Source organism: Colossoma macropomum, unplaced genomic scaffold (genome assembly GCF_904425465.1).
Source record: "Colossoma macropomum unplaced genomic scaffold, Colossoma_macropomum, whole genome shotgun sequence".
NCBI classification, from domain to species: Eukaryota; Metazoa; Chordata; class Actinopteri; order Characiformes; family Serrasalmidae; genus Colossoma; species Colossoma macropomum.
The window spans coordinates 6,243,494-6,256,632 of record NW_023494805.1 but is presented as its reverse complement, the minus strand read 5'-3'; the positions used below and the strand labels follow the sequence as shown (position 1 = coordinate 6,256,632).

Here is a 13,139-nt window from a genome sequence, read left to right as displayed (position 1 = left end):
TGCCGTAGCTAAGCTTTTCACATTGTTTCGGGTTAATGTTTGTGTTGTGCCCCCCATTTTTTGTCCTTTAACTTGCTTTCTAACTGTTTGGCATTACTGATGAGGTCTTAAATCTGCTCTTTCTTTACAGGAAGTCCTTCTTCTCAGGCCACGCCTCTTTCTCCATGTACACTATGCTCTATTTGGCTGTAAGTATCTCAAACCTCAGTCATCTTCATACTTTTCATCTCACTTTGTATACAGTAGCTGGAAAACAGTGAGTCCATGAAGAGTTAGAGAACTGATAACAAATAAATTCATTAACCACATAAACCCAGTGAAACCAGTACCAGTATCTGGCCCAACGAAAGAATACCGCTCGTTTAAATCTGCTGCCAGAGGAGTTACACCGCATGCACATCCCAGTTCCCATAGTAAAATCAATTATTCGGTATCGTTATGTAAAACTAGAGCTTTTTGTGTGCTGTAGTGATTTTTGTTTCCGTATAAAACGAGTTTTTCCTGCATAGTGAATTACGAGGCGGCCGCCTTAAATTTTGTACTGTCTCTAGCTCTCGACAAAACTCTCTAACAGTGTTGCAATCAGTGGATTTCTGTCATTTGTAACTGCAGTTGTGGCATTACGCCATGTGGTGGTGCTGTATCGTAATCAGTACAGTACACCAGGAAAGGCGCTACCAAAACTGATGCAGCCCTAGCATTTTTTTCAAAAGCTTTATAAGTTCAAAAAACTAACATAGTTGATGTGAGTATACAGTAAATTAATGTGGCCCTAATCTGGTCCACAACACACCTGACAAGTCCCTCTGACCCTGATTTGGCCCAGATATGGCCCATGTAAGGTGAGCGTAGGGTAAATTTATTTGGCCCGGGTTTGGTCCACAACACACCTCACATCTGGCCAATATAAGGTGAAGTCTTTTGGCCCTGATTTGGCCCATATTTCGCCCAGATGTGGCCCATGTAAGATGAGCGTATGGTACATTTCTTTGGCCCAGGTTTGGTCCACAACACACCTGACATCTGGCCCATATAAGGTGAAAGTGAGGTGAAGTTAAGTCCTTTAGCCCTGATTTGGCCCAGACATGGCCCATGTAAGGTAAGCGTATGGTAAATTTATTTGGCCCAGATTTGGGCCATATACGGTAGACCTGGCTGCGTTGAGGCAGCCAGACTAACCCTAAATCAACGGCGTACATCAAAGCCAAATGTGGGCCATAAGAGAACTGCGGATGTGGGCCACGTTTGGGCCAAAAGTTCATTGCTGTTTGGGACATGATCGCTGTGGTATCACCTCCACTTCATTTTGCGCCAGGAAAAACCTTGAAAAGGCTTCCTTGTTTTTGATGGATGTACAGTGCTCATTCTGAGCCCAATTCGGAGTAACAGTAAAGCACAACTCATGTGTGACATGTTTCAGCTTTTGTTAGATCAGATTCTTTCCTAATTAAAATATAAAAAATGTAAAATTCAAAGATTAAAAAAAATGTTCAGAAATCTTTTTAACGAAAATGAGTAAATAGAACGTCAGAAATAGTTTTTTTGTGTCAGCTTTAAATTTCTTTTCATTAAGCTTAAAATTTAAACTTAAACTTTCAAATGAATACATATCCTGCACTTGAACTCACGTATAGCACGTTTATTGACACCCCGAGGGCCTGTTTACTCCTTGCATTAACCTGCGTTTTCAGTGATTGGATTATGAAGTCCCCTAAACCGAGAGCCTTTTTGCTCTCTGGACAGATGAAAACGTCCAAGCTGAGCTTGTCTAGTCGTAACAGGAAATAGTTCACAAAAGTATAATGGAAATGACATGTGTTGACGTGCTGTTGAAAAGTGCAGTCGAATCTGGTCAAACTGGGGACGCAGTAAAAAGTGTAAACGGAATCCGGCTAAAGTTTATCCAGATACGATCTGGACACCAAACACCTGATAATGCAATGTAAACAGGCTCTGAGTGCGATGCTTTAGCTGTGCTCTGTTCTGACTACTATGCTACACTTTGTGTCGCTTCTCAGCCAGTGTGCAGTTTAGGTTAGCAAAATGTTCTCAGACCAATCAGCTGTTCTCAGTTGTTGTTAACAGCAGTCTTGTCTGTGGTCTTGCAGTTCTACCTGCAGTCGAGGTTCACCTGGGAGGGAGCCCGGCTTCTGAGGCCACTGGTGCAGTTTACTCTCCTCATGATGGCCTTCTACACCGGCCTGTCACGCGTCTCTGACCACAAGCACCACCCAACTGACGTACTGGCGGGATTCGCTCAGGGAGCCCTGGTGGCTTATTGCATAGTAAGTACATGTGCTCCCTCTCTCATAGACATATACATATACTTAAACATATACATACATGTGGGTCATTCTCAGCACTGCAGCGACACTGATGTGGTGGTGACGTGTTAGTGTATGTTACGCTGGTGTGAGTGGATCAGACACAGCAGTGCTGCTGGAGTTTTTAAACACCTCAGTGTCACTGCTGGACTGAGAACCAAAAATATCCAGCCAACAGCGTCCTGTGACCACTGATGAAGGACTAGAGGATGACCAACACTAACTGTGCAGCAGCAGATGAGCTATCGTCTCTGACTTTACATCTACAAGGTGGACTGACAAGGTAGGAGTGTCTAATAGAGTGGACAGCGAGTGGACGCAGTGTTTAAAACTCCAGGAGCACTGCTGTGTCTGATCCACTCGCACCAGCGCGACACACACTAACACACCACCCAAATAGTACCTGCTCTGTGAGGGTCCTGACCACTGAAGAACAGAGTGAAAGGGGGTTAACAGAGTATGCAGAGAAACAGAAGTGCTCCTATATGGAAAGTGTTCAGTATCACACCCTCTCATGCATATTTACAGGCTCAACTAACAGTTATTTCTATAATTGATTAAGCCATCTACAGCTATTTGATCAGTCAGTTATGCCTTCGCTTTGTATATTATAGGCCAGCCATCAAAGTTCCCTCCATGCAACAAGTTCTTTAATGGTGCAGTGAAACAATAGAAGCCATTTTGCCCCTTTATACTTTCTGTAGTGCATTACAGTCTATTGAAATGATTGTATGTATCATATGAACATTATAGAACATCATAAAGTCCTGCTGTTTATTCAGTAAAGAATGAATTAATTAGGCGTGTCACAGTTATTACATGATTGCCTAAAAAAGGATTTAAACTGACTGCAGTTATTTTTTTACAGTTGTTAGTTTTCACAATCACATGTTTACATTACATCAGCTAGAATTTAATTGGGTGTGTTATCAGTCGGGTTGAGAAATCATGTAAATAAAAGAAAGCAGTTATTGAGATACGATTTGGGTCTTAGAAAAACAATAAATGCTCTAATTAAAAATTCTGACTTTGTGATATATAACACCTTTAGAGGGCAGCAGTGAGTAATGTTTGTTTATTTGAGCTGGAGCCGTGTCTGTCGTCAGCTGGGGGACTAAGCATGGACAGCAAGGATCTGAGAGAGCTAAACAGGCCAGTTTGGCCATTTAAGGCTCATAGTTGAATATAATTGAACTGTTTTTCATTGACAATTTATATTGCATTTTTCCATAATCAGTGCAGCAGACGACTAAACAGTCAACACAGGAGGCGTCGACTACTCGCAATCGTTACCTCTCAGTAACTTTCTCTTGTGACACTGTAGCTCCAATCATTCTCACCTGCTTGAATCTGGTAGATGATGTCAATGGCAGCAGTTACTGTTTCCATTCCTTCAGTAACTCAGATTACATTTTCATTTCTCAGGTGTTCTACGTCTCAGACCTCTTCAAGTCAAAGGACAGAGGTGCTTCCATCACATCGACTCCCATCAAGAAAGACCTTTTACCACCTGCAGAACGGAACAACCACCTCACTCTAGCGTGATGCTAATGCTAGCACTAGCCTAGGATACTCTGAAAGGTCCAGCTGACATGGACTGGGGCAGCTTTAACCGTCGGTGGGCTAGCTAAGGCTTGTGGGGTTTGCCCATCAGCAGACTAGCCTAAACTGGACAGATCTAAACCACATGCAAGGCTTATTGTGCCAAACCCAGGCCTGATTTCAGGCCTGCATGAAAGTACACTGCTTACATTGTAACTGGAGAGTGAAGAGTTCCACCACTTCCAGATGGAGAAGTCTTTTTCTCAAACCAGTGTCTCTTACGTAGAACCTTCGATTCACCACCTCAAATGGACACTTTCTGGTGGCTGAGATAACAGACGAGCTCTTGGAGGCATCATCATATATCGTAAGCCTTTATCCTTTCCTTAAGTGAGACAACAAATTCCTAGCCCAGAGGAAGGATTTTTAAACGTTAGATTCTGAATATTTTGAGAGTATAGCACATTTTACAGGACTTAAAATGTTAGTGGTATAAGTTTATAGGACTGTACGAGGCCCTTTATTTTAAAATGGGTGCCCATTTGTTAGTGTTAAAGGACAAACCCAAAATGCAAACAGTGAAAAAAAAAAAATACTAGATTGGCTAACAGCAAATCGGCATGTAGAGGCCAGTTTTTATATCTTTTTAGCATCATGCTAACTAGCTATGATGGCGTTTTAGGGCCTCTGTTAAAAAAACATAAATAATAGACTTTGAGAGTCTATAGACTTTTGAAAGTTGTAATATTTCAAGAATAAAGTTGTAATATTTTGATAATACAGTCGTAAAGTTACAAGAATGAACTCGCAATATTTCGAGGATAAAGTGGGCTAATTGTAGGGGGGCTGCCATAACGTGTTGGGGTCTCAGTTGCTGTAGTGGCGAGTCCGTCTGGCTCTTTATTCTATAATTTTTTCCTATTCTATTTCCTGCACAGCCGTTTCAGCCGTTTCTTATACTAATAACACTCTGGTGCTGATGTGCCAGGAGAGACAGGGAGACTGAGTATTTCTTAATGGTGTGAAATCGATACGAAAGTTTAACTCTACCAGCTCCTCAGCGTCCCTCGTTTTAGCACGAGGAGGTGCTGCCTTCCTTTTGCAAACCCTTTGGTTACAATGTTGCAGCTTTTTCTGGTAATATCCCACTTTAATGTCCTAATTCTACGACTTTATTATCGAAATATTCTGACCTTATTTTCCAAATATTACAATTTTATTCTCGAAATATTGCGACTTTGAAAATAAAGTCTATTATTTTCAATTTTTTGAACAGTGATCCAAAAACACCATCGTAAGTAGCCCATGCTGGATTTGATGCTGTCAGCAATGCCAGTGTTTTGAGCGAAAAACTCCCCTAATGCTGTTAATTTGCTTGCAAGTTCTCTGACGCAAGCTCAGACTGAGTGAAGAGGGGCCTCTATCTGCTGGTTTAAGATGAGTCTCTGCTATAATTGTGTGCTAAGCTAGATCAGCTTTGAATGTGCGAGTTTGTCTCTGCGATTGGTGGGCGTGTGTGTGTGTCTGTGATACTGACAATAAAACTGTAAGTGTATGAGAGACCACTATAAATGTGTCTCAGTGGAAACGTTTGTATTTCAGGGCTGGGAACCTAAGTTTGTTTTTAAGTATATTTTTGTGTAATGAAAAAAAAGACTGTGGATCTTAAACTGTATTCTGATACCACTTGATAAATAAAGGTGCATTACAACTATCATTTTGTACCATTTACTGTGATATTTTTTGCATGGGAAAAGATAAAAACACTGATATTCTTTCTTCATCCATCATGCAGTACTATCCAAAGTCAGAGACCACCAAACCAGAAACCAGTCAGAAACCACCCTTCATTGGTTTCATTGGAACAAAGAAGAAAACATAACAGAAAATGACACAGAAGCCCCAACAAGTAATTATAACATGTTGAGTGAGTCGCTCTTTACCTTCATTCCAGCTTCCACTCTTTTCAGGAGACTCACTTTCAGTTTCTCAAGTAAATCTGCAGACACACCTCCAAAGTTCAGTCTTAGAAGTTGGTTGATCGTTTTCTGAAGTAATCAAACACATTCAGTGGTGTTGAGGTCTGGACTCTGGGGTGGTCAGTCCATTGTTCAGCTTCTTTGTTTGATGTGTCCGTCTCCTTTTCTCAGTGAGGTTCTTCTTGAACAGCTGCACATCCTTTCAGACCCATAGCGCTGAGTCGTCTCCTCACAGTGGAAGGATGGACAGAAACACCTGTGGTTGTTTTCAGATCTGAAGCAGCTTGATTTTCTCCTCTCTCTCAAAGACGAAAGCTTTAAGTGCTGTTTATCTGATGGGGGCAGTTTCAGTGTCTACCAGCTCTTCCAGGTGGTTGTTAGGAGCCCCTTTTTCTCTGGAGCTTTAAACATTTTTTGAACTTCAGTTTAAGAAACTCTTATATTTAACCTACTTTCATTTGATTTTCTCCCTCCTCATGCAAGTTGATCATATTATAATCTGATCTCCTCAGAAATATCTCCTGAAAAATGAACAACTTGACTAAAAATGAGGCTAAATAAAGGGTGGTCTATGACTTTTGCACAGCCCTGTATGTATCTGAAGCCTGCACACCAAAAATAACCCCTACAAACTGTGTTTATATACCATAATCATGCATTTTATGTTGAGTAGGAAAACACTTTTAATCTTAAAATTTCTAATTTAATGCAGCAGACAGGAATTCTCAGAGGAAGCCAGTTTCTCAGGAAAATCGCCGACTGACTCTTGAGTGGCTTTTGCTGGTGTGGTATTTTAACTGGACCCATACCCTGGAATTCCCTTCATGTGGCAAACTCACATCTCGCTTTCTCACAGGCTCGCCATCGCTAATTTAGCCCCGACTCGGGGGCTTCAGATAAAAACACATCGCGCCACATTCTTACCACACTCGGCTTGTTCAGTTCAGACAGATTTCCTGAAGATCAAAGAGGCAGTGAAACATTATCTTGCATGTCAATGAATCTGTCTTCTGTCTGACCTGTGAGAAACGTTTATTTTTGTAATTCCAGCACTTCAATCAGCCTCACCAGCGTCTACCGATCTCCTTCTTGATCATTAAGATCTTTTTAAATTCACTACAGATGCTGAAGTGGGGTTCGCCTTACTAGAGAACACACAGAAAACTCTGACCAAAAAACGCATAGTACCCTGGGTTGGGTTTGGGCAGTGAGACAAACTGCATCACAATACACTTTTCAGAGTCAATCATGAAGCAATGAGAGGCTGTATAACTATGATTTTGAGTGTAAGGCAAGGGCTGGTAAAAAGAGCCATTTTGTCCATTCAACAAAAATCAAACCACTTTGGGAGCCACAGTATGTTATATCCATTTTGACATCCTGGCTGTAAATATGTCAATATGTGCTGATGTACTAGTATAGGCTTAAAAATAAAATATCAACAAAAACACAGACTTAGTTTGCTCTGCTTTAAGCTTTAGCTCATCTGTAGCCACTTTTCTCACATCTCCGGCAGGAAACTTTTCTTTAAAAGTAGAATAGCTTCTTGTAAAATGTCTCTCAATGTTTCATTTTTTACGAGGCTGAAGTTGCTTCTTATTCGCCAGCTTCTTGTTTGAATTTTCCCATTCCACCTTAAAAGGTGCCTGAGTCTCCAGAATGTAACTGCTGCACCATTTAAGGTGGAATAGGAAAATTCAAACAAGAAGCTGAAGAAAGAGAAGTGACTTCAGCTGTTTGACAGTTTCTCGTTGAAGATTCAACATATCAGGAAACCAGCTGGAGAATTATCGATGTTCGTCTTAAATCTCTCTCTTTGCCTTTTCGTTAGCTACTGGCTAGGCGAGATTGTTGTCTGCGTGCCAACCTTCAGGGTAAAAAGGTGAATTAGCAGTTATAGGCTACATTAACTGCAGTGTTTAAGACCATTTATTGTTTAAACTGTGTTGGACTTAATTTTACTGAAAAATATGATTATTTTATGTTTACCTAAAAATCGAATTCTGCTGTGGAGCCACAACAGGGCCGTAAAAGAGCTGCATGCAGCTCCGCTTCCGCATGTTGCCGACCCCTGGTATAAGGCTTTTTATAAAACAGGGGAAAGATCAAATAAATTATTTATTAAAATGTGTGTATTTTTAGTTATTATTAAAGAGCCTACATTTTTCTTAATTTTTATTTTTTTCTCCTGAGGTCCACTTATAACAATGAGGTTTTACGTACCTAAAAAAATCATTTTTATTTATTTCTTTTTTTTTATATTTTTTTTCATTTTTCCAACCTCTCTTTATTCCTTAGAATTAAGCAGGCTGTGTTGTTACTTTGCCTTACAGGCTGGTTTATGCAAATGAGCTCTGTTCTGATAGGCTGTCTTATACTGCCTCATTCGAAAAGCAGTCCAGGCTGAAACACTCTTTCTAACTTCAGGTTGGACAGCGCTAAACTGCTGTAGGCTGAAAAGGGGGATGTATGTATATGACATCACAAAAACACTGAATTCAAGACAGGCTGTTTTTGCGGGTTAGTTTCCATATCGCTGCTGTAAGAAGAAAACCTTGTATCTCCATTTTTGTCGTTTTTCAGTTTCTGCCATAATTTGAAAATGCCTGTTGGCTTGTACACTGTATGTGAATTTCATGATGAGTGGACCAAAAAAATGACCCAAAATGACTTGGAGAGAAGTCTGGTTCCATTGACTTACATTAAAAGTAAAGTATGTTTTTTCCTTCTCCTGTAAAGTTACCATTTTGGAGATATGAGGTTTTGTTCTGACCACAGCGATATATAGATTGTAGGGATTAGTAAGTGAATGGCTTTGGAACTTCAAACAATTTTATCTCAAAAAGTTTTCTAATATATGGGCCCTTTAATAATAATCAGAACAAACGATTCTTCCACTAACAAAGTATCACCAAGCAACTATGGACTCCTGAGTGAGGACAAGAGCTTTCAGTCACCCATCATGATATTCAGCAATCATTTAATTACGTTTTTAAAATTGTGTCATATAATCATCAACATATCGTTACATAACATCAGACAACATAATATAAGCAGGAACACCTGAGTAGTTCTTTTCTCACCAGATTATCACAGCAATAATAATGCTAATTGCTGCTAGGGCAATTTCATTTGAGTTATGTTAGCGCCAAGCTAACAGTTTTACACTCTTTTTCCCCACACTGGGTTTAAGGCAGATCTAACCAAAAACAGACATTTGAAGCTTGGAAGACATTCAAGTAACACCTTCTTTACTTTGTATGTCGCAGTTAAATCGTTCACTCAATACTTCAATTCACAGCCTGAATATGGAGGAACGGTTTAGCCTGTTAGCTATTTTCAGCCTGCTCTATTTCAGCCTTGTTCCTAAGAAAATAAGATGTTGGTCCCTCAATGTAAACAAAACTTACTCGATCTGTCAGTACACTGTGTGGTCTGTGTGAGCAGCATAGCAGTTTTAGTGACTTAGTGCATTAATACGGGTTTCAGTTGCTGTGAGGCATCATAAACATAAGATAAGCATCCATTTGCACTTTTCTCAGCGTGTTACGCCGCTCCGGATCCCTCTGCTCGTTTCTGTGGAAATGAAGAAACCATACCCAACATGTCTAGGAAGTTAGCTCACTCGATCTCGCTAGCAAGCTAGCAAGTAACCTTGGCGCTCTGTATGGTTTAAATTTTGCCTTCCTATTTGTGCTTTGAACACTGTGAACTTTAAATGTCTTTCATTTACATATTCACTGTCAATCTTGACTATGTAACTATGTATAAAGCCATATAAGGGTCATTCTATAGAAACGTCCATTTTTGTGTCCCTAGCGTTTACAGTTATATTACACTTGAAAAATTTTTTGTAAAAAAATTACAATTTATTTATATTTGAAAATTAAACAATAAGTTATTTTAACAATCACACCTTCTTGAACCTCAATTTAGCAATATTGGTTTTTAAATCAATTATCTAGAATTCCAAGCACCACAGAAGAGCTCATCCTCACAGTCATGTGTAAAGGGTGAGGCCGTATTTTGAGGTAAAAAATGCTTTTGCAGTTTTAACTGCAATAATCTATACATGACTATCAAATACATGATTTAAATGACATAAAGAAAACAAATGGCAGATAAATATTATAAAATATATAATGAAAGGTCCCCAGGAGTCGTGTCACTGGTGTTACTGCATAACAAAAAATCTCTTATTTTGAAATAAAAACCACACTGATGACATCACTTGACTTCCTTTTACCTGTTTTCTGAGGATCTATGAAGAAAAGCACATGGTGAGTCCACTGTGTCTTTCAGTTATCAGAAATTTTCTCATTTAGCTCATGATTTCATATGAAGCTTTTAGTTGACGTCACTGGTGTGACTGACTTTATTCTTAGGTAACTATGAAAGAATAGAACACAAATGTATTAAATTACATATTTTAGTGGAGATTCCATGATTGACAACATGTGGTTTGATGCTCTGTAGCAGTTATTTTATAAAATACAGTTTTCATTAAAAGTGTCTCTGGTGTTACCTTTCTTATCTGTAACACCAATGACGATCGGTAACACCAGTGACTCCTATGGGTAGATAGAAAAGTGGACATTTCTGTAGAATGACCCACATTTATGTTAAACTTTTATGGATTGAGAGGAGAGAAAATGAGAGCTGTTGCTTCTCTACTTGCAAAGAAAGTTCTGTTTGCTGTTCGTGACTAAAGCCAGTCAACTCTTGCCTTTTAAAATATTCTTTGTTGGTGCAGAGAAACACTAAATAAGCACGAAGCATGTAGTGTATCATGACAGTCGTGACATTAAATGTGTGAACTGGTAACCACAATTGCTGGTTTCAGCACCACTGTAGGTCTTGAAAACAGGGCTTGGCCTCAGAAGGGTGTACAGGAAATTCCATGAAGATTTTCATACAGTGCCAAAAATAAAGTCTGCCTTTTTAATTTTCTGCATCACATTCTGAAATGTTTCTGTTCAGACAGCATACAGTGTGCACTAACGGGTGGGCCTGGATCCTCCAATGGGTTTTACCGGTGTGTGCTCAAGGGGGGTCCGAGCCACTAGGGGGCCCCTGTGAGCAACAACTACTTGGACTTGCAGTGGGAACTTTACTAGCAGAACATACATATACATACATACATCATCTAAACCGCTTATCCTTCTGGGTCACGGTGGGGTGCTGGAGCCTATCCCAGCTGTCATCGGGCGGAAGGCAGGATAAACCCTGGACAGGTCACCAGTCCATCGCAGGGCAGACAGACAGACATACACAGTCACACCTAGGGGCAATTCAGCAAGTCCAGTTGGCCTGACCGCATGTTTTTGGACTGTGGCAGGAAACCAGAGTACCCGGAGGAAACCCACACAGACACGGACTAGCAGAACAGCAACAAAAAATTATGTTAGAGCCAAACATTTCCTGATGCTCTCCACTTTTTTCCTAAATGTCCCCTTCATTTTGTCCTCCAATCACCGTTTAGCAACTGTCTGCTATTACCTCAGTCAAGCTTTCAGGTTTGTAGCGGTGGGCTAGCGTTCTTGTGGGACCTGATTCTTCGACCGAGTAGCGGATGCCCATTTCCAAAGCCAAATATAAAATATCAACCCAAGTTAAAGAAAAACGATGTTTCAGTGATCTGTCTACTTCTACGTTTAAATTCAGAGGTAAATAAAAAAAACGACATTTTCCGTGACCACTGTGGCAGCGTGCTTCAGCTTAGGATGCTTGATGGTTTGGGTTTTTAAGTGGGCTGCTTTCTTCCATCTTTGTACAGTCCACCTGTCTGATTTTCATCTGCCGTCTTCACTGGGGTAAATGTTTTGCTTGTGAAGAGCAGACGCATGCTTTATAGGGAAGTGTTGCGTTGGTTGGTGGTTGCATTGGTTGGTTTACATTGTGGCGTCGTGGTTGAGAATAACCATACGAAGATGCTAAGGATCCCATTTTTCTGCTCAAAGCAATGCTCTTTTATTAGAACCAGCAGAAAAGGCCTCTCCAAAGCAGCCGGAACAGCGGGGAAGGTCACCTCATGCCAACCCATACTAACTATCCCACGGCCCAAATACAGTGACATGCAGTCTGAACACATAACCACATTTGAACAAATACATGACAACATAAACAGGAATGCCCAACACTCTGGTTAGTATGCTGCCAGCGTGGTGCTGCACAGGCCTTGTGGAAGCTGCTGTGGTCCTTGACCAACCCCCTAAAAAGTATCCAGGTAGGGGCCTACCATGCATTTGTGCCCAGGGGCCGATAACTTCATAATCCGGGCCTGTTTTAATTTTACTGATTTTGTAAAATCTCTGCATAATTAAATGCTTAAGGTGTAAACAGAGTCATTCAGAGTGGTTTGGTGTGAAACGCTCTGTTCTAGAGAAACTTACAGTCAGAAATGTTCACAGTGGTGGTGATACGAACCAGACGTCCACCTCTAAAAGCTCCCTCACAGAACGTTATTACATGTAATGGTTATGAATTCACTGCCTGATGTCTGAGGCATTGTTTTATGATAGTTTTGGGATAAGCTTAACTGGTAGTTTGGATGGTAAATAAAATGGCTATATTTGTGTTTTTTGCCCCCTGGTTCCTGTGACCACCAATGTTAAGAGTTGGTTAGTTTCTCTACAATGAACCATTTTGCATAGAAACACTCTGAATGACTTTATTTACAATATGACTGAGCTGTGCAAAAAAATATAAAAAATTGGTGGAATTCCCCTTTAATTATGTAACATGGTGAACACCTCAGAACTGCTGGAAAAGCCATTTGAAGGCATTGCAGAACTTTTCCCTGAAGTCTACAGAAGTATGTTGACTGTAGTGGGGAAAGCAGGCTGGGCGTGCTTTTGGAAACTATTCTGCCGACCACCACTCGGCCTCTCTCTCTCTCTCTCTCTCTCCCTCTCTCTCTCTCCGCAGCACAACACTTAATCCAAACGCGACACTCCTCACTCTCTGTTTTCCTTCTTCTGTTTTTCTGCCGTAGAGGAATTCGCACAAATTACCTCCACATGTTCCAGAGGAGCTCCCGTGGGAAGTGGCCGGGGAGCGTGATAGTGCTGACCGAACACAAACACGGACTTCACCGTGAGACGGCCCCACCGGCTTCTCTCCACACCACCACCTGGCTGCCATTTGCAGACGGCAGGCCTGTGTAGAAACGATCAGAGTCACAGTGTGGATTGAGATGAAGGGCCAACACATTCCTCTGTACGCTGCTGCTGCTGGACTGGCCACGTTCATTATCACATACAGACTGACTCACCATGCATGAGCCATGCATTAG

At 40.8% G+C, this 13,139-nt stretch overlaps 1 protein-coding gene across 1 annotated transcript in view; it reads left to right on the top strand.

Annotated features, from left to right (window-relative positions):
- LOC118825985 (phospholipid phosphatase 3-like) overlaps positions 1–5,581 on the top strand; it is a 30,686-nt gene extending 25,105 nt beyond the window's left edge. Inside the window, exons 4-6 of the mRNA XM_036596870.1 lie at positions 131–188; positions 2,109–2,285; positions 3,750–5,581. Of these exons, the coding sequence (XP_036452763.1) occupies positions 131–188; positions 2,109–2,285; positions 3,750–3,869 (355 nt within the window). The 3' untranslated portion in view covers positions 3,870–5,581. The remainder of the gene's footprint in view (positions 1–130; positions 189–2,108; positions 2,286–3,749) is intronic.
- Positions 5,582–13,139: the final 7,558 nt, after the last annotated feature.